This window comes from Caretta caretta, chromosome 2 (genome assembly GCF_965140235.1).
Source record: "Caretta caretta isolate rCarCar2 chromosome 2, rCarCar1.hap1, whole genome shotgun sequence".
Taxonomy (NCBI): Eukaryota; Metazoa; Chordata; order Testudines; family Cheloniidae; genus Caretta; species Caretta caretta.
Genome location: NC_134207.1, coordinates 32,575,554 through 32,599,794, shown reverse-complemented (window position 1 = coordinate 32,599,794; position 24,241 = coordinate 32,575,554). Strand labels below are relative to the sequence as shown.

The following is a 24,241-nucleotide window of genomic DNA, read 5'->3' as shown; positions in this document are numbered from 1 at the left end:
ACGATCACACAGGTTTAATTTGTAAAGCCATATGTGACCAACACCAAAAATGACTGAGAACTTAACTGGACTGTAACAGACTACGAATCCCAGTCATGATTGAACCTGGTGATATTCTAAACATAAAGAGCTCTCAACCATGCTTACAGCTGTTTTCGTCATGTCACACTGACACAGGCTGGGTCTACACTAAAAAGCTAGACAACCGAACTATATTACTAAGGGGTGTGAAAAATCCATACCCCTGAGTGATGTAACTACGCTGACCTAACCCCAGGTGCAGACAGCACCAGGTTGATGGAAGAATTCTTCCATTGATCTAACTAGTACCTCTCGGGGAGGTGAATTACCTTCGCTGACAAGAGAACCTCTCCTATTGGCGTAGGTAGTGTCTATGCTGAAGCGCTACAGCTGTCCGGCTCTAGCTTTCCAAGGGTAGACAAAGCCTCAGATATTCTAGGCTTCGGAGTGCTGTTTGGGGTTATTGTGTATGCTGGGTGTGTTGATTTGTGTCTGGAGTAGATTGTGCCAGGAGATTTGTGTTGATTGGTGTGAGTGATAGTTGGGTGCTGAGTATGGCAGTTAAGGCAAGTAATCTACCATCTGTGCAGTCTCACTCACACAGCCCATGAAACTGTTGCAATAAAGTTATCAGTAGAACAGGGGTTCTCAAAATTCATTGCATTGCGACACCCTTCTGACAGCAAAAATTACTACATGACCCCAGGAGGGGGGAGACTGAAACCTGAGCCTGACTGAGCCCTGCCCCCCTGGCCAGGGTCGGGGAAGGGGAGAAGCCAAAGCCTGCGGAGGTGGACAAAAGCCCAAGGGCTTCAGCCCCAGGCAGGGGACCTGTAACCTGAGCCCTGACGCTCAGTGGGGAAGTGGGGGCTTGGGCTTTGGCCTTGGGTCCCAGCAAGTCTAACGCCAGCCCTGGCAACCCCATTAAAATGGGGTCGCAATCCACTTTGGAGTCCCAACCCACAGTTTGAGAACCACTGCTGTAGAGTAAGAGTGGAGATTGATTGAGTTAACTTTGACATCACAATGGTTAAAACTCTTGGTGTAATTCATAAAGTCAAAATGGCTGAGAAATTAAAAACTGTATAGTAATAGACTAAAATGCAGTGATGATTCAACCTGGTGATACTCTGAACAAAACAAAACAAAAAAGCTCTCAACCATGCTTCCATTGCAACACACTGACTCCAAGTACGTTCTAGGCCTCAGACTGACAATCCTGTAGTTTTATTATATAGATCATGAAGCATGTATTGTGGTTTACTAGTTAAACATGCTGTCATCTGGTTAGCAAAAGATGTTTCAGAGGTCTAACAAAATTTAAAAAAAACCTATCAAGCAATTGGACCATGAACAAGAGATATCTGGTAGTGTTAAAAACAAAAAAACCTCACGCATGCATGTGCACACACAGTTCATTTGCACTTAAGACAGTCAGAGCTCTGACAAATTGTCTCCCTCTACTGGGACACATCTGATACACAGAGAAGCACTAGAGATATATTTTGACTCAGATATGAGATGCATTAGGTACCTGAAAAACAACAAAGAGTCCGGTGGCACCTTGAAGACTAACAGATGTATTTGGGTATAAGCTTTAGTGGGCTAGAAAAGCTTATGCCCAAATACATCTGTTAGTCTTTAAGGTGCCACCGGACTCCTTGTTGTTTTTCTGGCTACAGACTAAAACGGCTACCCCCGATATAAAATACCTGGAAACTAGTTAAAGCACAGAGGGTTCACAGCCTAAACTTGGCATTTCCTCACTTTTTGTTTTGGTTTCTATTAGGCTTCACATCCTCTGTTTTATATAGATTTAGTGATTATGAATCAACATTCCTGATGAAAGGATAGAAACACACTTTTTCCTCTAACAGGTAACAAATATAGAAGTTATTTTCAAACAAGAAAAAATTTGCACACCAAACAGTAACTGTCTAGACACTTCAATGTGTGTGAGATCTAGATGTATATCTTAATTTCATCCAGTCTATCAAAGTAGTGATATGAATACATTTTCAGATGTGGACAACCCCAGATATGAGCAGTATAATTAATAAGAAAAAGAAAAGTTTCCTACTATATTTAAGGGAAAAAGAAATATGTATACTGACAAAAATGTGATTAAATAGCAGTTGCTCCTTATATAAAACCTTAAATAAAGTTTTGCTGCTGATCAAGTTTTATACTTCCCTCTAAAAAGTACAGCACTATAATATTTGTTCTAGGTTTAGAGAATTTATTTGCTTACTATAAAAAAATGTAGTTGAAAGATTATAATTCTTATTAAATTTTGCTGCATGTTGACAATTGTAATTTAGTTTTTAAATGATTAATCACACCTTTTCCTTCATTGAACTTTATAATTACAATAAATCAAAATTACTTTTAATGCAACGTTAAAGGTGGAACAATACTAGGCTAGTGCAACACACACTCAGGAAATGCAAAAACATAAGAAGAACATAAGTGTGACAACATTGCACAAGGAAAGTGTATGTAATATGGCCAAGTTAACTAACATCTACTTGTATTTCCTAACCGCTATGAAGCATGCACAGTTTTTGCGTGAAACAACAGCACTCTTAAAGAAGTGCATAGTTAAAAGAGCCAGTAGAGCAGTACAGAATTTATAAGCTCTGTACAGGTGCATCTGAACTCCGCCAGGAGCCAGTGGCGGATTAGTCACTGGGCCCATGTCCAGGTGCCCTGGCCAATTGAGGGGGAACCTTGGAAAAAGGGGCTCCCCCATGCCCAAACCTGCTCCACCTGCCCAGCACTCCTGCTGGGGAGCGGGGGAAGCCCCTGCGCCCTGACCCCACTCCCCGGCAGATGCATAGGTGGGGTTGGGGGAGACTGCATGTGGAAGGGATGCAGAGGGGCCCCCACTTGCTCTGGCCCAGAGCCCTACAAAAGATTATACCACCTCTGCCAGGAGCAGTTGGCAACCTGTTTCCAACCAGGAAAAGGGGGATTAGTTATTAGTCTCAATCGTTCTTGCCCAGGATGTCAGGGGAACTAGAGGTACTACAGGCTAGCCAGGGAGTAGCTTGAGGATATAGCACACTGACCAAAAATGTCTAGTTTTCCCAGAATCTTAAAACATTAGATCACACATCTGAAAACAAGACATCCCAATTAGTGGAATTCAGGTAGAATGAAAAAGGGGCCAAGAGGGATGACCAGAAATTGGGAACATCCAAATCAAAAGATAAGGGTTGGACAAAGAATATGCATCATCTGAGCACTGTGCACAAGAGTAGCGTGTCTGTCCTGAAGGGCATACCTCAAAACTAAGTGAAGTTTTCTACCGCAGATGGTCCGCACACAGTTTCAAGTGAGCATGACATTGTTCATCCAAAATCTTCTCTGAAGGAGGACTTCCCAGCTTTCACTTTTGAAAGTTTTCATATTTTCATCCATATATTTCTGTGATACACAATTTTCTTGAAAGGTGGCAACAAAAATGAAGCATCATGATCCCACACTTATAAAAAATTTACTTAAGACTTTTGTATTGCCTCAATTCAACTTCACATGGATGTATTTATTTAATTTAATCTACAAGTCAGGCTCATCCATCACTGTGAATTATATTTTTAAAATGAGAAATATAGTTCTTTACAATTTAAGTTTGCTTTTTGAAACTTCATAGTTATTTTTGTATTGATTGTAGTTAGAAAATGTGCCTGTTTATCATTAATATTCAAGGATAGGAAGAGTTTCCTGTAACCAGGGTCTTCAATCAACATCATCAAATTATACAGCAATGAAACAAATATCCCAAGCTATATTCTTCAGTGAGTTGCAAATTATCTATAATCAGTCTCAATTTCAGCTGTTTTATCACTTGAATTTATTCACCAAAGGAAACTCATCAAGATTTCCTTTTCCAGCGCAAGCTTTTATCAAAACCCTAAAATTTCACATAAATGCAATCTCTCTGTGCATTAAGGTGGCAGGGCAACCTGTCATTCTTGTAAAGGCATAAAGCCATGCAGAAATATTCACCAAATCAATGAGACATTCATTTAACATCCCAGGAGTTCAGAGTCCAAGCTGTTGCTGGGCTTTTCATTTTATAGAGAAGAGAGGGAACAACTGGGGCATGGATTCCCACAGCTCAGACGCACACAATGGTACTGAGCTTTTTGACAGGTATTGGATTCATAGGGGTGTACAGTACAAACAGTAAGAGCCCAACCCATGCAGAATGCCTATTGATGGAATGAACTGAGTAAAGGCTACAGCCATAAGTGTGTAAATATTCAATTATTCAATGTACACTTTCAATTATACAACCAGCTAGTAACATTGAACAATTTTCATTTAAATAATGTTATGACTAACATTAAAATATCTTGTATTAGGTTCTTAAAATTAATGTGTGTAGAACACTTTGAAGACAAAAGGCATTATACCAGTACCAAGTTATTGAAGAAGTTTACGTTGCCTAACTTCACAGTCGAAAGGACTGATCACTACTTCTTGCTGGTTTGAGTCTTTTCATTGATAAAAACCTTGTTACACAGAAAATTAACAAGAATACCTTGTGTTACCTGCTAGATTAAAGTAAACAATATAAATGGCTCTTTGAAAGAGAAGCAAAAAACTTATTCTGAGGTATATAGTCCATGTATCATCTACAGTAGAGCTGGTCAAAATTTTGAAAAATGGCTTTTTGTAAAAATGTGTGTGTGTGTGTGTGTGTGTGTGTGTGTGTATTTTAATACAGAAAAATTGTATTTGACAATGTTCTGGTTTTCCGACAAAACCAAACCAAAAAGGTTTAGTTTTTGGAAATTGATTTTTTCCCAAGTTACTCACAAAAAAGTATGAAAACATTATGGTGAAGTCTGAAGAAAATTAAAGAAACTCCAACATTTTCAGCAAAAAATTGGTATTTTCACCTGCCTTTAATCTACAGCCCTCTTGCAAAACCTTTTCTTCAAGGTTATCTACTCTGTACACTTTAACTGAGGATAAGAAGAGAGGCACAAATGATTTTATTAGAACAGCCATGTTATTTCCAGGTAAAATGAATTATTCCTATTCTCTGAAGTGTTATCTAAACAAAAATATTTTTCCATATATTTCTAGTGGTGTACATAAAGTTAGAGTAAGATAATAATTTTGGATTTCCATAGCTGACTTCAGCTCTAATATTTTGCTCTTTTTACAAAAGCAAATTTATTAACGGAAAAAGAAAATCCACATATGAAGGCAGCATAGAATACTGGTATGAATATCAGTGTTCCCACGTGACCAGAGATGGGCAAACTACAGCCTGTGGGCTGCATCCAGCCCGTCAGACATTTTAATCTGGCCCTTGATCTCCCGTTGGGGAGCGGGGTTGGGAGCTTGTCCTGCTCTGACGCTCCAGCTGGGAAGTGGGGTCGGGGACTTGCCCTGCTCTGTGCATGCTGTGACTTCACGTGGCTCCCGGAATCCTATGCCTAAGGGCAGCCAGGGGACTCTGCCAGCTGCTCTCGCCCCAAGTGCTGGTTCTGCAGCTCCCATTGACTGGGAATATTCTTTAAACATTGTTGAGACCTTTTAAACATTTAATGTTCACATTAGTTCTTTAAAATGACTATGGAGAAAGCTGAAGATCCTCAACCTTTAGTAAGGAATATAGTATAAAACCTTCTAAAGCTCAGTACAATAGAATTGGCTCCTTCTGCACACACAGATTGCCTTAAAGCAGACATGCCATCTTAAATGTCAATGCTGGTAGCTAGCATGGTACGGTAACACTGCACTTCCCTGCTAACACTGGTGGAGTTTTCAGCATAGTGAAAAAATTCCTCTTTACGAGTAGATGATTTCTTATACTCTCACTAAACTTAAACCAGGATGAGCACACAGTTATGCTCAGTTATGCTCACATAGATTGGAATACAGGGGATATATACAAGTATGCATTACTCTCTTTATTCCTTAAAGCTGTACTTTAGAATAAGCAGGAAAGATAAGGAGCAAAGAAGATCTTTACTCACAAAAAGTAACAAGAAAAACAGTAGTCAATACAAAGAAATTTAAAGGTCATTTAACTAGAACATACGGAATGAATAAATCTTTACTCTTCTGTATCAACTGATTAGGGGATCTCCAAGAATTTTTGTAAAAATTCGAAACAAAAATTGAAGTTAAACTAGAAATAAAGATAGTACAAGGAAGACTAAACAAAAGTATAATCAACTGAAACAGATAAACAATACAACATTAGAGCTAAATTCAGCTGAAAATACTAGCAGGCTTTCTTTACAAGTCCTAAATACTAGCTCTGAGGTAGGCCTATCTAGCCAAAAAAAATTCAGCATAAAAAGCAACACAAAAAGTGTCAACACCCCAGATGAAGGTTATACTCATTCAGGAGGAGGGGAGGTCATAAAAGTCATTTCCTTAATCTCATGCTCCAAACTGCAGATTCTCAACTCCCTTTAAAATCCCCACCTCCCACTGCTATGATGCAAAGAGGAATTAACGTAGATCTAGGCTGGAATAGTTCTCCCACAGTGCCCAGCTGAGCCTTACTGGAGGGGGGGCTAATATTAGATGCTTCTTTATAAATTGAAAAAGAATGTGGGACCTTTGGGTACAGAGCTCCTCTCCTGCAACCACTGAATTGCAGCATGGGACCTTCATCCTGATCTTTAGAGTGCTTCAGCATAGTGCTAAGGAAGGAGGAGATGGAGAATCCTCCTCAGCAATACCCAAACCTTTTTTTATTACTACATCTTCAGGCCATTTATTTCACTCTTAACTGACAAGTCACCTAGAAAAGAGCCTCCTCTAATATTAAAACATTTAGAGACCTCATAAGCATGTTCAATGGAGTCTAATTCCCTGAGAGCTAGGATACTATATATGGTAACAGAGCTGAGCAGAATCAAATAGTCCAGTCTTAAGAATGAGGAGTACTTGTGGCACCTTAGAGACTAACACATTTATTTGAGCATAAGCTTTTGCGGGCTAAAGCCCACTTCATCAGATGCATGCAGTGGAAAATACAGTAGATAGATAGATACACACAGACAACATGAAAAAATGGGGGTTGCCACACCAGCTCTAATGAGACCAATCGATTCACGTGGGCTATTATTAGAAGGAGAAAAAAATGTTTGTAGTGATAATCAGGATGGCCCATTTCAAACAGTTGACAAGAAGGTGTGAGTAACATTAGGGGGGAAATTAGCATGGGGAAATAGTTTTTAGTTAGTGTAATCACTCATCCATTCCCAGTCTTTATTCAAGCCTAATTTAATGGTGTCCAGTTTTCAGATTAATTCCAGTTCTGCTGTTTCTCGTTGGAGTCTGTTTTTGACTTTTTTTGTTGAATAATTACAACTTTTAGGTCTGTAATTAAGTGTCCAGGGAGACTGAAGTATTCTCCAACTGGTTTTTGAATGTTCTAATTCTTGATGTCTGATTTGTGTCTATCCTAATTATCACTATAAAAGTTTTTTTTCTCCTGCTGATAACAGCCCACCTTAATCGATTGGTCTCGTCAGAGCTGGTATGGCCCATTTTTTCATGTTCTCTGTGTGTATCTATCTATCTTCCTACTATATTTTCCACTATAAGCATCTGATGAAGTGCACGAAAGCTTATGCTCAAATAAATTTGTTAGTCTCTAAGGTGCCAAAAGTACTCCTTTTCTTTCTGCTGATACAGACTAACAAGGCTACCACTCTGAAACTAGTCCAGTCTTGTTAACTCAGTATCTTCTGCATCCAAGAGTCTAAAAGAATGCTTATGGTCCAGAAGGCACAGATATGCTATTTAGGCTGCAACAGACCCTTAGAAATTTGATCTGGGAGAAAAGGCTGGAGAAAAAAAAAACAAAAAACATGTTAAGACAGAGAAAGAGGGGAACAGGCAGGGGCGGGGAGAGAGCGAACCAAGATGACAGAAAAAAGTAAATTAGCTGCTCTGTACTTTACTTATCCTGATTTTCTATGATCCTTACAAGCCAGGAATAATTTAATTCCTAAAACTTCAAAAATGAGCTTCCCCACCCCTGCAATCAGTTACTCGTTGGCTTATATTCCCAGACATGTGGTCTTAGATTCCTTATAAAAAAGTTAGCCTATTTAATGCAACTATGGATGTTTATATTATTAACTCATTCATCTAGCTATCTCGCCATATATATCTATACATATATACTTTGCTGGATTTTACTAAACTCTTGGCATCAATGATATCTAAGTGCAATGAGTTCCACAGTTTAATCACTGTATACAAAAATCACTGCCAGATTTAAATATGTTGCCTTTCAACTTAATTCAATGTCTCCTTGCTCTTTTTACTATAGAAAAGGTTAAAGAGCATTCAATGTTCTCTCTATATACTACTGATTTGTATACCTATACTATGTCTCCTTATATTCATCTTCTAATCCTAATTTGTAAATCCCCTTACCATTCAAGTTCCAAGACCAGAGGCTGAAAACAGTACCTAATTGTCCAGTGGTTTGGAGATTGGAACAAAGGTTTGCTAAGACTACGGTGAGAGGACCTAACATTTTTATTTGGGACCACTCTGGGAATTTGCATTTACATCTCCATATGTGAAGTGCTACTGCACTGACCTTTTCTTCTAGTCACCCACATCAAATAAGTGTCTGTATTGTTTATCCGTTAATTGGCCTCAGAAATATTTAGCAAATTAAAGGTTTACATTCCCCACCCCCAACTCAAATTGGAAAAAAAAAAATAATCAAGATAGAAAACTGAGTTAAAGTTTTGAAAAACGTAATTAAAATAACTCGCATTGTGAAATGACAAATCATATACAATAATTTTTTTAAATAGTGAGGTTGCAGCTTTTCAAAATATCTGCCAAGAATATAAACAAAATACTCACCCTCTTTGTCTACTTCTGTGATTGTAACCCACTCCAAGGACACATGGAAGCCACTTCCTTTTGCATCCAGTTCATCTTTTTCTACTCGAAGCAGAAGCCCAGCTACTGAATGCACATCTGACTTTACAAAGGAAACACTGTGGGCTATAACAAAGGGACTCCCAAATTCTTCATTAAACATAATCTGTAAATCAGAAAGAAGAAAAAAAAAAGAAAGAAAGAGAGGTTGGAGGGGAAAGGGAAGAGTCCATAGTAGCTACTTTGCTATCCACTAGAAAAGGAATGAGAAAGTTTACTGAAGCTACCCCAAGGATTTCACTGCCAACACAGATCACTCAGTGGCTTCCACCTCTGGGTTGTTTGTCCTGCCTGCTTTTCCCACATAGTTTTGACATTCTCTTTAATATACAAATTAATAATAAAGTAGCAGCTAAAAGGCCTATTATGCTCCGTACTATGCAAACACAGTAAGATAGTGGATACATGATGATTTTGACAATAAATCAATTGTGGAAAACAAAATCAGATTTTTTAAAACAACCTTCTTTGGTTAACGAGTTGTTTATCATTAAACTTTGAAGGGTTCCTTTACTAGACAGCTGTAGAAAACTGTGTATGATAAATGCCTATTATTAAACGGAGGAAGAGGAGGAAATTAATGATTTTGAAATTGCTGAGATGGGTGAGTTCCTTATTAAAATCGGTGAGTGGAGTTTGGAGCAGCCGATTCTGCTCCCACATTTTGATGAAAGCAGATCAGAACTGCCTGATCTTAAATCTTGAATGATACAGTGGTTACCAGATGAATGTATTAGAATGTGGGATTGTTGCAGAAGAAAAGTCCAAGAGTTTCAGTCATTTAAACTGATCCAGAGATGGGAGCTACAGTAATAGAAACTTTGGTTCTGGAGACCATATATCTTTTTATTCTGTCTCAGGTAAAACAAGCACAGTATCAAAATGTTGAGAAAATTGATCAAGACAAAAAACGACAAGAAGATAGGAATTTTTTAATTGCCTATACATCTATACCAGGAGCCTGTGTAATAAAACAAGAGGAATTAGAAATTGCTCATTTCTGAACAAAAATTAAACTTAGTTGGTACTGCTGAAGTCTGGTGAGAAGATTGGCATGACAGTAATGTTAAAATCAATGGTTATAACCTGTTTAGGAAGAATGGAGCGCACAGAAGCGGACGGAGAATGGCAAACTGTCAAAAATGAGATTACCGATTTCAAAGTCACTGACAACTCAGAAGAAAATGATCTTGCATGCTGACCGATCAATGTCGTAACAAATAAAGACAGGGTACTATTATGTGTCTGCGACAGACCACCAAATCACAATAGAAAACAGGATGACTACCTCCTTAAGCACCTACCCACAAGATGGAGAAAACCCATTGTTCCATGATGCTTCACATTGAATAAGCAGTCATTGAATTTTAACAAGCAACAATTGTCCCTAATCTATCCGCAATGGTCACACATACACACACACACACACAGGGTAATTTATGACACTGCAATTTTTCAGAGCAACAACTTCACAATATCAACCAGAATTCGTACGTTTTACAGACTTCCCCCAAATTGTCACATGTGCAAACAGAATCAAGTCCAAACCAGTAATAGCTGGTGCTTTAAAAGGACCAGTTTCGCAAAGCTGAAAACAATGATAAGCCAAGGCAGCCGAAATAAAGAATTTGAATGGAAAAATGTGAATGATAATGGGCAACTGTTTATGAACATTTTAATAGATGCCCCAAAAGTCACAATTGATAAAGAAGGCCACACTGGTTTAAGAGAAAAAAAAAATTAAAAAAATATGGCTTAGAGGGGGAGTGAAAGCTGTTATAAAAATTAAAAACACAGTGTATAATAAATGAAAAGGCAAATGGAAAAAAAGCAAAAGTTGATAGCAATGACTACAAATCAAGTTAGTAATTGTAGAAATTGTAGCAAAAGAACAAGCAGAAATGGATGGCCAGCAAAGTTAAGGACAATAAAGGAGTTTTTTCAAGTATATTAGGAACAAAAGTGATTCTAACAATGGCACTGATATGTTACTAGATGGAAACGATACAGCTGTCAATACAGAAAAGGAAGACTTGTTCAATAAATATTTCTGTTCTGTAATACTTCTATTCTGTAAAAACAGAAGATATATTCATATCATGATGAAATACTTCCCATTTCAACAGTAACTACGGAGAATACTGAACAACAGCTACTAACACAAGACGTTTTAAAATCAGCAGGTCCTGATAACTTGCATCCAAAAGTTTTAAAAGAGCAGGCCAAGACGCTCTCTGTATCATTAATATTGATTTTCAATAACTCTCAAAATGCTCGGAAAGTTCCAGAAGAGTGAAAGAAAAATAATTTTGTGCCAACATTTAAAAGGAGTTGACACGATGACCCAGGCAGTTATAGGCCTTTCAGCCTGACACTGATCCTAGGCAAAATAATGGAACAGCTGAGAAAGGATTCTTAACAAACAATTAAATAAAGTTAATATAATTAATGCTAATTAACACATTTTATAGAAAATAGATCTTGCCAAACTAACTTGATATTTTAAAATGCGATTACAAATTTGGTTGATAAAGGGAACAACAAAAAGAAAAGGAGTACTTGTGGCACCTTAGAGACTAACCAATTTATTTAGTCTCTAAGGTGTCACAAGTACTCCTTTTCTTTTTGCGAATACAGACTAACACAGCTGCTACTCTGAAAAGGGAATAACGTCATTATAATATGCTTCTGTAAATCATTTGCCTTGGTACTGCACAATGACATTTTGATTAAGAAATGTCCAGAGCAATACAAATCCAACATGGCACACATTAAAAAATTAAAAATTGCCTGATATGTCTCACAATGTAATTGTAAATGGGGAACCATAAGAACAGACATACTGGGTCAGACTAAAGGTCCATCTAGCCCAGTATCCTGTCTTCCAATAGTGGCCAATGCCAGATGCGTCAGAGGAATGAACAGAACAGGTAATCATCAAGTGATCCATCCCCCGGAGTCAATTCAGCTTCAACAGAGATTAGGGATACCATCCCTGCCCATCCTGGCTAATAGCCATTGATGGACCGATCCTCCATGAATTTAATCTAGTTCTTTTTTGAACCCTGTTATAGTCTTGGCCTTCACAACATCCTCTGGCAAAGAGTTCCACAGGTTGACTGTGCGTTGTGTGAAGAAATACTTCCTTTTATTTGTTTTAAACCTGCTGCCTATCGTCACTGAGTGGGTAGATTTCTGATTCTTTCTGGCTTTATAACCAATCTGTGCATCAGAGCTCACATTCAAGTGGTGGCTTTTCACTGGAACTGTGCTCTCTAGCCCTGGTACAGAGCTCTAAAAAGGCTTAGGGAAAATGGATCCTCACACACTTTTTTGAGGTAATCACAAGAGAAGGTTACAGCAATTTCTCAATTCACTCAATCCTCACTATCTGGTTCTGCTGGGTTTGCACATTGTTAGCATCAACGGCGTTCAGCATAAGCCACACTCATAAGATTTTGTTGCAATGGAAAAATCTATGTTGCCAAGAAATGTTCAACAGCCTAATATGTTTTCTTTCTTACTTGAGACACGGCTCATCCACAAATGAATCAACTGGCCCAATCCTTTTCTTCATCCAGATATCTTCCTTTTTGGATATTTCACAAGCTTTAAGAAGTTCCAATTCATCCTCAGATCTTTCAATGTTAGACAGGTCTGATATTGATTCAAATCACATTTTTTACTTCTGACTGAAGCATTTCCATTTTTGTCCACATTTTAGTGCCCCTTTTACATGATTAATTCTCAGTTGTTGTAATAAACTATATAATATTTTTTTAAATAAACGAATGGCAATAGTGCAGCCCAGTTGCATATTTCCAGTATCTAATCAAGTATGGTTGTGTTTTAGCAAAGTAGTGGCAAGAAGTCTGAGAAGTAGTTCAGAAGGGAGTGATCTTGTGTCATTAACTATCCATGCAAGGTAATTTAACTTGCAAACTTTCACAGAGGTTGTTCTGACTCCTCCTTTCCAAATTCCAAGCTGCTTCTCAGATTATGTGTCCTTACTCCAGAGGTGCACAAAAGTTGTTCTACCATCTGGCTCCCATTACAAAGCTCAGGGCTGCCGGGGAGGAGCGAGTGACCACTATTGCGGCTTCCCTTTCTTTTCCCTCAGAAGTCATTTTTCTGTGGGGAAGCAAAGAAATATGAGGAAGATATGAATTCTGTGCCTGCACAGTGGCACAAAATACTCTCAGGAGTAATTGATCAGAGGTGAAATACTTGCTGAGACTGTCTACAAGCGCATGCTAAGCACCTGGAAAGGAATGTGCAGAGACCGTGACGTAGTTCCAAATACTCTAGTTCCAGCTGACCGCCTCTATGCACAGCAGAAGGGATTTTGTCCCCATATGGTTATATTGAAGACTGCTGTAATGTCTGAAATTATCTGGACATGTCGGGATTTTACGAGTGGCAAGAGTATACTGCAGGCTGACCACCATTCATTCCAGGAGATTGATATGCATCCTGGCTTCTCAAGGTTTCCATATGCGTTGTGCTGTGTGAACGCCCATATGGGTTCCCCAGCCTACGAGCGATGCATCTGTGATCACCACCGCATTGGGTGTGGGAGGTAGGAAAAGGACTCCAATGCCCCTATAAAGTCTATGATTTGCGGAGCATTCAGAGTAGACTTTTCCATGTTTATGCAGATACCCAAGAATGCTAGGAGGCAGAGAAAGATAAGGTTGCTGACTAAACCTCCAGACAGGATCCGCCTGTTAAAAACAAGTTGTCCAAGTATGGGAAGGTGGCATAGCCCATTCAACTAATCTGTACAGCCACCACTGTGAAGACCTTTGTAAAGACCGTGGATGCAACTGCCAGACCAAATGGGAGTATCCTAAACTGGTAAAGTTCCTATTCTACCAGAAACCTGAGAAACCTTCTGTGGGATGGGTGAATGTCTGCACAAAAGTAAGCCTCTTTTGTGTTGAGAGCTGAAGACTCTCTTTTTCCAAGGAGGAAATTATTGATGTCAAATGTAACCATGCAAAATTTTAATCTGCAAATAAAAATATTTAGCTGGTATAGGTAAAGAATGGGCCTCCAGCCTCCCTTTTTCTTGGGAACTACGAAATAGTTGGAATAGAACTCTTTCTCTTGTTGTTGAGGTGGCACTAACTCCACAGTTCCTCACTTGAGAAGAGATTCCACTTCTGGTTAGAGGATCTCCTTGTGAGTGGTCTCTGAAGAGAGCTCAGAAATGGGGTTTTGGAGGATGTGGACAAAAACTTGACAGCATAGCCAAAGTGGAAGATATCTAGTACACACTTGTCCATTGTTGTAGCTCCCCAGTTGTAGGCAAAGTACACTTGTTGGCCACCAAAGCTGACTTTGGAAACTGGTGGGGATTATATCCTTGCAATGGTGTGCAACTCCCAAGCGTCCTGTCACAAGTAACTTTTAGCCAGTAGATGAGGTTGCAAGAAGGATAGCTATCTTCAAAGGATGGAGCTTCTAAGATGTTCTCTATCTCATGGGAACACCCTACACACCCATGTTCATCCTTATAATATGATTGTGTGATATCTAATGCAAAGTTTGTCATGTCGGGTGTCTTCGGAAGGCCCATGATGTACTGAGCATTGTTGTTATGGTAACGTTATAGTAATGTTATAGGTTGTAATTTCATATATATAGTTATGAGGCTGAAAATGTGTCCTCATGGCTTAAAGCAAGCCCAGGCAAAAACTCTCTAAGAGCAGAGTGGCAGTTCACACCTCATTAGGGCAGGGATGGGACAAACCCAGCCCAGCATCACAGGAGCAAAGGACACTGGCCTAGCAACAATAAAGGATCTGTGTGACTCTTGAGTGAGTCACCCCCACATTCCTTTGGTCAGTTTGGGACTGTGATGAGGTAATGCTCACCTGACTCTGAAAGGGTGAGGGGACAAAGTCAAGAGGGAAGAAAGAACATGATAAAAGTGAGAGACGTTTGCCGTGCTCTTCCTCTCTTCCACCTCCATCTACAGACATCACCACCAAGCGACTGAAGTGCTGATCAAATGGGAGAGCCTGGCTGAAGAGCAACCAGTCAGCCTGTAGTGAGAAGCATCTAAGTTTGTACGAGTACCGAAAGTGTTAAGATCAGCTCAGAATGCGTTTTGCATTTATTTCATTGTGACTAAATTTGACTTGTTATGTTTTGACTTGTAATCACTTACAATCTATCTTTTTCGTTAATAAATCTGTTTGTTTATTCTACCTGAAACAGTGCGTTTGGTTTGAAGTGTGTCAGACACACCCCTTGGGATAACAAGCCTGGTACATATCAATTTGTTGAACTGACAAACTCATATAAGCTTGCAGCGTCCTGCAGGCATAACTGGACATTGCTAGGGTTGTGTCTGGGACCAGAGATATTGGCTAGTGTCATTCAGTTGCACAATCCAAGGAGCAGCTTACATGCCAGAGGCTGTGCGTTAACAGCTCAGGATTGAGGGACCTCACAGGAGAGCAGGGTAAGGCTGGCTCCCAGAGTCAAGGATTGGAGTGACCTAGCAGATCACCGGTCCAGATAACACCAGAGGGGAACATCACAGCTGCATACCTTGGTCTCTGCACTGTTTGGTGCTTATGGGGCAGTTCAAATGATTGTTGGTGGTAGAAAGGCTATGGAAGAAGCTGTGGCTTATATATCTGTTCATGGTGCTTCCTCTTTGGGGCTGGAGTATAAATGCCCAAGGTGTGGAGGAATGTCCTGGAAACTTAAGTGCAAAAGTTAGCTTGTTTTCTTGTTAAAGAGATTGGTTTCACCGAAGTGCAAATCCTCAGTAGTGTTCTGGACCTTCCTGGGAAACTGAAGAGGGAAGCAGTGACTCTTGATGCATTACTGCTGCGGTCACTATAGATCAGCATGCAGTGAAGTTTATCTGCAAGTCTACCTTCCTCAACAAGGGCTGGGAATTAAATTCCCCCAGCAGGACAGGACCCATTATTGAACTTCAAATAGTTCATAAAATTGTATTTTGCTTACATAGCCTGGTAGTTAAAGACTCTGAACTGGAAGCTGGTGAATGTGAATATCTTCTTCCCCAGAAGATCAAGGTATTTAGCTCCCTTGTCTGTGTGGGTGGTCTTAGGACGTTGCTGCCTGGATCCCTCTGTGGCTGCTTGTACTACTCGTGAGTTGGGGAGAGCAGGGTGGGTGAACAAGAATTCTGCCCCTTTTGCAGGCACAAAGTTGCACTTCTCAGCCCTTTTAGAGGTAGGGGTACATGTTGCCAATGTATCCCATACCATTTTAGCTAGTACCATAATGGCCTCATTCACTGGAAGAGGTACCCAAAATTGTTCAGTGCGCTGCAGGACATCCAAGAGTATCTTGAACTTCTTCTAATAGAATCTGAAGTTTTACCATCACCCTCTGCAACAGTTCTTGATACTGGTACTCCAGCTGGTGCTCTAAAAGGAAGAACCTGCTATGGGATAAAAACAGCATGCTGACAAAACACTGCTAGCTCTTCTCTCCCTGCCCGTGGGGCCCCCCGCCACACAGGCATCCTGACCCTAGAGGCTTCCTCCCAGGCCTTGGTCTTGACTTACTGGGAATTCAGCCTGCATGTCCTTGCCAACGAAAGCCAGGCGGGGGGGGGGGGGAGGGGGGCCCTGCCAGTGTGACACACATCTTTTGGTGGAGTCTTCAGGAAACAGGTAAGAAAGCTGCAGGAGGAGCTGGATCGTCTGTGTAGCATCAGGGAATGCAAGGACTTTATCAACTGGACACAGGATGCCAACCAACTACAGATCTGCTCAGGGTCTAACCTCCCCAAATGGGTGTCCACATGCTGCCCTTGAAAGAAGGTTAAGATATAACTTTATCATAGTTCATAATTTATAAGTACCTACATGGGGAACAAAAAAAAATTGATAATGGACTTTTTAATTGCACAGATAAAAAGTGTAACACGATCCAATGGCTAGATATTGAAGCTAGACAAATTCAGAATGGAAGTAATGCACAAATTTTTAACAGTGAGTAATTTACTACTGAAATAACTTACTGCGGGTTGTGGTGGATTCTCCAAAACTGGCAATTTTTAAAACAAAATTGGATGTTTTTCTAAAATACATGCTCTAGTTCAAACAGGAACTAACTCAGGCAACTTCTGTGGGCTGTATTATGCAGGTAGTCAGACTAGATGACAGTGGTCCCTTCTGAGCTTATAAATGTATGAACTACTCTGAAAAGTGTGCAGCCCTTTGCAAGATTGAATCCTAAAACAGGAATACTATGAGAACGACACTCATAAAACTAATATTTTAGCAAAATTTACCTCCCACTTTTCAGATGCAGCATCTCCACGTTTGCCCGTTTTAATAAGATACAATCTTCCTGTTCCATCTGAAATGGTAACCCAGGTAGAAGACGAAAAGTGTATTGATGCACAAAGGCGATTATCACAAGCTGTCAAGTCTGTAGGTAGCCTGAATACTTCTCTTGGCTTTCGAAGGGCAGTGTCCTATAAGCAAAAAGCAATGAGATGTTGGCAGAATTAGATATGAATAAAGCACTTCATGAATAGCTGTTTTATTACACTCAATTTTATTACACCTGTTGACCAGCTTCTCTACTAAAAATCACTGATAAATCAAAATATATCCACATTTCAAATTTAACTGCATGGTACAGAACAAGCTAATTCTATTTTATAGCTAGCTCTTACATCTGTCACCACGAAAATGCTAAATATTTTATATTAAACATTATCTTTCATCTTAAAGCACTTTACAAACTGAAATAGACATATAGTACAAACACAGGAACACTTCATCTAAGATGAAGCCATTTCCATGTTTCAGTTCTCAGTAACATTAGACTGTTTAGGACTGAACTGACCACATTTACCTAAAGCTGCAGAAACATTTTAGTTAGAATATAAAAGCCCAAGTTGGAATTTAACCAGAAGTGTGAAAGTTAACATCTCTATTCTCATAAGAAGTGCTAGGGGATAGAATCACAGAAATATAGAAGTTATCAAGTCTAGTCCTCTGTGCTGATACTTAATGATCAAGAAGGGATCAGACTTCAAATGAGTCCCAAAAATCTCCTTTATGTGCAGACCTAACAAACAGAGTGGACACAGCTGTTCCAAATATTATACAGTACTATCAAGCCTGCCTGCTCAAAGCAACAGTGAATTGTGGGTACTCTACTTCATCCAGACACTAGGTCTTTAGTCTACACTACGAGTTTAGGTTGAATTTAGCAGCGTTAGGTCGATTTAAGCATGCACCTGTCCACGTGACCAAGACTGTTTTATCGACTTAAAGGGCTCTTAAAATCAATTTCTGTACTCCTCTCTGGAGAGGGGAGTAGCGCTAAAATTGACCTCGCTGGGTCAAATTTGGGGTAGTGCGGATGCAATTCGATGGTATTGGCCTCCGGGAGCTATTCCAGAGTGCTCCATTGTGAACATTCTGGACGGCACTCTCAAATAAGATGCACTGGCCAGGTAGACAGGAAAAGCCCCGGGAACTTTTGAATTTCATTTCCTGTTTGGCCCGCATGACGAGCTGATCAGCACAGATGACCATGCAGAGCTCATCAGCACAGGTGGCCATGGAGTACCAGAATCGCAAAAGAGCTCCAGCATGGACCGAATGGGACACACTGGATCTGATCGCTGTATGGGGAAAAGAATCCGTGCAGGCAGAACTCCCTTCCAAAAGATGAAATGCCAATATATTTGCCAAAATCTCCAAGGGCATGATGGACAGAGGCTACAACAGGGACATATATCAGTGCCGCATGAAAGTTAAGGAGCTGAGGCAAGCCTACCAAAAAACAAAGGATGCAAACGGTCGCTCGGGGTCAGAGCCACATACATGCCGCTTCTATGATAAGCTGCATGGAATTCTAGGGAGCGCTCCTACCACTACCCCACCACTGTCAGTGGACACCTGCAAGGGGAGAGTCTCATGCAACAGGGATGAGGATTTTGTGGATGAGGAAGATGAGAAGAGCGCACAGCAGGCAAGTGGAGAATCCCTTCTCCCCGGCAGCCAGGAACTGTTCATCACCCTGGAGCCAATACCCTCCCAACCCTCCCAAGGCAGGCTCCCAGACCATGAAGCCAGAGAAGGCACCTCTGGTGAGTGTACCTTTGTAAATATAATATAGGGTTTAAAAGCAAGCGTGTTTAATGATTAATTTGCCCTCAAGACTCGGGATTCATTTGCGGCCAATATAACTACTGGAAAAGTCTGTTAACGTGTCTGGGGGTGGAGCGGAAATCCTCCAGGGACATCTCCATGAAGCTCTCCTGCAGGTACTTTATAAGCCTTTGCAGAAGGTTTCTGGGGAGGTCAGCCTTATTCCGTCCTCCATGGTACGACACTTTTACCACGCCAAACCAGTAGCAAGTAGTCTAAAATCATTGTAGAACAAAGCATTGCAGCGAATGGGCCTGGGCTTTGGTGGCATTCAAGCAACATCCATTATTTATCTCTTTGTGTTCACCTCAGGAGAGAGATATCATTCATGGTCACCTGGTTCAAATACGGGAAATCTGTTTAAGGTGACATTTAGAGGTGCCCATTCCTGCTAGGCTGTTTGCCTTTGGCTGAAAAGAAATCATCCCCGCTGTTAGCCACGCTAAGGGGGGAGGCCCGTTCATGCTGAGCTGTTTGTGTTTGTCTGACAGGGATCTTCCCTGATACCAGCCACGTGGGGGGGTGGGCGGGGGTTGTGCTGCACATTCACTCTAAAACCGCAGCCCCTCCTTTTAAATGGCCAACCCAACAGGCTTTGATTAGTATGGGAAAGGAGGGTGCTGCTGTTTGAAACAGTTCCCACATGTTATGAAGGTTGAAGAAGCTGAAACCCTTTGCCTTACCATGGCTGCCTGTAAGCAGAATTCTGTTGCCCAGCCGAGCAACCAAACTGGGAGGCACCCAATGTAAGATGTAAAATGAGACCTTGTCCCAAAAGCACACGTGCTATGTAATGTGAATCGCTTGATTCAGTTTGAAATAGTCTTCCCTTTGTTCTCTAAAATGTATCTTTTTGTATCATCTTTTTGTAAAATGTATCACACTACTCTCTCTTTTTTTCCTCCTGCAGCTGAAAATGTTTCTACACTCCCCCTATCATCTCCGTCCTAGAGTCTAGCGCAGATCAGAAGGTGAAAAAAAATGCACTCGCAATGAAATGTTCTCAGAGCTCATGCAGTCCTCCCGCACTGAAAGAGCTCAGCAGAATGCATGGAGGCAAACAATGGCAGAGACCAGGAAAGTGTTAAATGAATGCCATGAGAGGAGGGAGGAGTGCGATGAGAGGAGGGAAGATGCAATGCTGAGTCTAATGGGGGAGCAAACTGACATGCTCAGGCATCTGGTGGAGCTGCAGGAAAGGCAGCAGAAGCACAGACCGCCACTGCAGCTCCTGTATAACTGCCTGCCCTCCTCCCCAAGTTCCATATCCTCCTCACCCAGATGCCCAAGAACGCGGGGGGGGGGGGTACTGGGACAGGGAGCGGCTATGGGCACCCAGCCGCTCCACCCCAGAAGATTGCACAAGCAACAGAAGGCTGGCATTCAATAAGTTTTGAACTATAGTGTGGCCTTGTCATTATAGAATATCAGGGTTGGAAGGGACCTCAGATGGTCATTTAGTCCAACCCACTGTTCAAAGCAGGACCGATCCCCAATTAAATCATCCCAGCCAGGGCTTTGTCAAGCCTGACCTTCCCTCCTCCCCTCATCCACCACCCCACCCGGTGCGTCCCTCCTCACCTACCCCTCCCAGGCTACCTTGCGACTTTTCCCCCATTTGTGTGATGAATTAATAAAGAATGCATGATTTTGAAACAATAATGACTTTATTGCCTCTGAAAGCGGTGATCAAGGCGGGGGGGGGGGGGGGGAGGTCGGTTGGCTTACAGGGAAGTAGAGTCAACCAAGGAGGCAGGTTTTCATCAAGGAGAAACAAACAGAACTGTGTCACACCATAGCCTGGCCAGCCATGAAACTGGTTTTCAAAGCTTCTCTGATGCGCACTGCCTCCTGTGCTTTTCTAACCGCCCTGGTGTCTGGCTGTGGGTAACCAGCGGCCAGGCGATTTGCCTCAACCTCCCACCCCGCCATAAACATCTACCCCTTACTCGCACAGATATTGTGGAGCACACAGCAAGCAGCAATAACAATGGGAATATTGGTTTCGCTGGGGTCTAACCTAGTCAGTAAACTGTGCCAGCGAGCTTTTAAACACCCAAATGCACATTCTACCACCATTCTGCACTTGTTCGACTATAGACTGAGCTACTCCTGACTACTGTCCAGGGTGCCTGTGTATGGCTTCATAAGCCATGGCATTAAGGGGTAGGCTGGGTCACCAAGGGTAACTATAGGCATTTCAACATCCCCAACGGCAATCTTCTGGTTTGGGAAGTAAGTTCCTTCCTGCAGCTGTTCAAACAGAGCAGAGTTCCCGAAGATGCGAGCATCATGCACCTTTCCCGGCCATCCCACGTTGATGTCGGTGAAACGTCTCTTGTGATCCACCAGTGCTTGCAGCACCATTGAAAAGTACCCCTTGATGTTTACATACTGGCTGCCAAGGTGGTCTGTTCCCAAGATAGGGATATGTGTTCCGTCTATCGCCCCACCACAGTTAGGGAACCCCATTGCAGCACAGCCATCCACTATGACCTGCACATTTCCCAGAGTCACTACCCTTGACAGCAGCAGCTCACTGATTGTGTTGGCTACTTGGATCACAGCAGCCCCCACAGTAGATTTACCCACTCCAAATACTGCAGGATAATGCATGAGGTGTTTGCAATGCTCACAATAGCAGCAGTGAACTGAGCGGGCTCCATGCTTGCTGTGGTATGGCATCCGTAGGAGAGCAGAGTTGCAGCAGAAGCACAGGATGACAACTGATGCCACGAGAATAGATATTTATACCGAACGACGAGAGGACTTGGGAGGTGGATTCATGGCACCAGGAGAGCAGAGTTGCAGCGGAAGCGGTGGAGGACAACGGTTAGCACCGCGCATGTTTCCCAAGGAAGAACACAAGCACATGACAGACAACATGGAGAAATTAGCTATTGAGACAAGAGCAGCAGAGCAGAATTGCTGCAGAAGCGGTGGAGGATGACAGTTAGCAGTCCTACTGCACCGTCTGCTGACAGTAGTATGGGTGTCTGCATGGGAAAAAAAGGCGCAAAACAATGATCTGCTGTTGCTTTCATGGAGGGAGGGGCGACTGATGATATGTACCCAAAACCACGCACGACAATGTCTTTGTCCCATCAGGCACTGGGAGCTCAACCCAGAATTCCAATGGGGAGCGGAGACTGTGGGAACTGTGTGATAGCTACCCACAGTGCAATGCTCGCCACAGTACTGTGGACGCACTCCACTGACTTAATGCACTTAGTGTGGACATATGCAATCGACTGTATAAAATTGATTTCTAAAAACAGACTGCTATAAGATCGACCTAATTTTGTAGTGTAGACATACCCTTAGCTCTCACAATGGGCCATAGAAGAGACTCACTTCGCCCAGATGTCTCTTCCTGCAGCCTCCTCAGATTGGTAGCAGTGTGATTATTGGTTAAGATCTCAAGTCATATATTACCTGGCTACATGACTGATCTCTTCAGATTAGAAGGATCCTATATGTGATTAAATTGGTTTTCAAAAACTACTCCTCCTTCATTGCCTGTTTTTGCCTACACTGGTCTACTTGTCTAGACATAGAATACCACTGCCTCAGCTGAAACTGAGGTCAAAACTTTGCTCTTTTGGTGGATGGTTTATACAGCAATTTCAACACTGCCTTGGAACCTTTTAACCTATGTAATGTTTCATCAGTCTTCAGGACACTAAAGCACAGCCTTCGAAGGGGAGATCTTCAATATCTTTTGTACTTCCACAGGAATCCCCAATTGGTGCCACAACAAGCAGCTTATGGTTACTGCCATCACTGACTTTGGTAGTTGAGTCTATAACAACATCCAGGTAAGTCTCCAGAGCATACTTTACAACCCATCAACGCTTCACCAGGAACTCGCCTCTGAAGTCTTCAGGCAGTTTACTGATGAACCTGGACATAGCATCCTAGTTATAACGGGTCAAAGGGCCTGATGGTGAGTTATGCAGAGCTATAAACCTTCAGCTTAATAAACCTTTCTACCAAAAATATTTAATTTGTTTGCATCTTTTCTTTCGGGTGTAGCTTTTGCTCTATCTTGGCAAAGTCTTTCATTTACTGCTAACAATCCAAGGAGCCTGGTGGGGTTCTGACAGAACTGTTTGAACCCATGTAATGGAACCTAGTACTTGTATTCTGTACACTTCACCACAGGCATGATAGATGATGGAATTTCCCATAAGGCTTTAATAGGTTACATAATTGACTTATTTATAGGGAGGACAACTTTCCCTCTTGAGGCAGGGGGTAAAATGTCTGAGTTTGTGAGGTTTTTCTCCTCCACAAGCTCCATTTGTATACCAAGGGACATAGCCATCCTTTTCAGGAGTTTTTAAAGGACTTAAAATCATTAGGTGTGTTCGGTACCAGAGCCTCGAATGGTGACAAGGATGAAGCATTCAGAGGCAGCAGGCTAGGACCATCTTGAAGATGGTCTTGAACTGTCAATGTAGAAGACATAGCTAATACAGGCAGTGGGCAGACCTGGTCTTTGGTGCCCAGCAGAAGCTCGTTACCAACACCAAGTGGTCTGTCATTATCATCTGGTGAAATCTCCCTCTTTGACGGGCATGTTTCTGTAATGCACTGGTTGCTCAGTACTGACTTTGAACAGTCCATTGGTATCAGATGGGGAAACTTCCCTTCTTGGGGATGTCTTTCAGAAGTGCAGCAGAGACAAGGACCTGGACATTGATGGCATCTCCAGAAAGGCCAATGGTGAGGCTGGTATTTCATTAGCTGTGTGAGTGACTGTCTGAACAGGCAGTAAAGGGACTAGGCCATCCTGTCCAAAGATTTTCAAGCATCTGTGTCTCTGGCCTTCCCTTGTTGTATTTTCTCAGCTCCAGAGTTAGCAGGAGGAAGTCTGAATTGATTTGGAATGATCAATGGCTCAGAGATGAGAAGGTAATTCTACCCAACCTTGACCTGAATATTAATTATAATGAAACAGTAGAACTTTGGAAGTCTAATTCTGTAATACCACATGCATGGAAATGCAATGGCAAGATTAGAAAATGCACGAGCAATTGACTGGGCTTCTTCACACCTTAGATCTTGCTAAATGACTACATGACAAAATCACCACACAGCTC

The 24,241-nt window shown here is 41.5% G+C and overlaps 1 protein-coding gene across 1 annotated transcript in view; it reads right to left on the bottom strand.

Moving 5' to 3' along the window:
* The window catches only part of NUDCD1 (NudC domain containing 1), a 149,342-nt gene that overhangs the window by 78,050 nt on the left and 47,051 nt on the right, over window positions 1-24,241 (bottom strand). The window contains exons 3-4 of the mRNA XM_048841496.2: window positions 17,258-17,443; window positions 8,893-9,076 (exon numbers count right to left, since the gene is read on the bottom strand). Coding sequence (XP_048697453.1) covers window positions 8,893-9,076; window positions 17,258-17,443 — 370 coding nt within the window. The remainder of the gene's footprint in view (window positions 1-8,892; window positions 9,077-17,257; window positions 17,444-24,241) is intronic.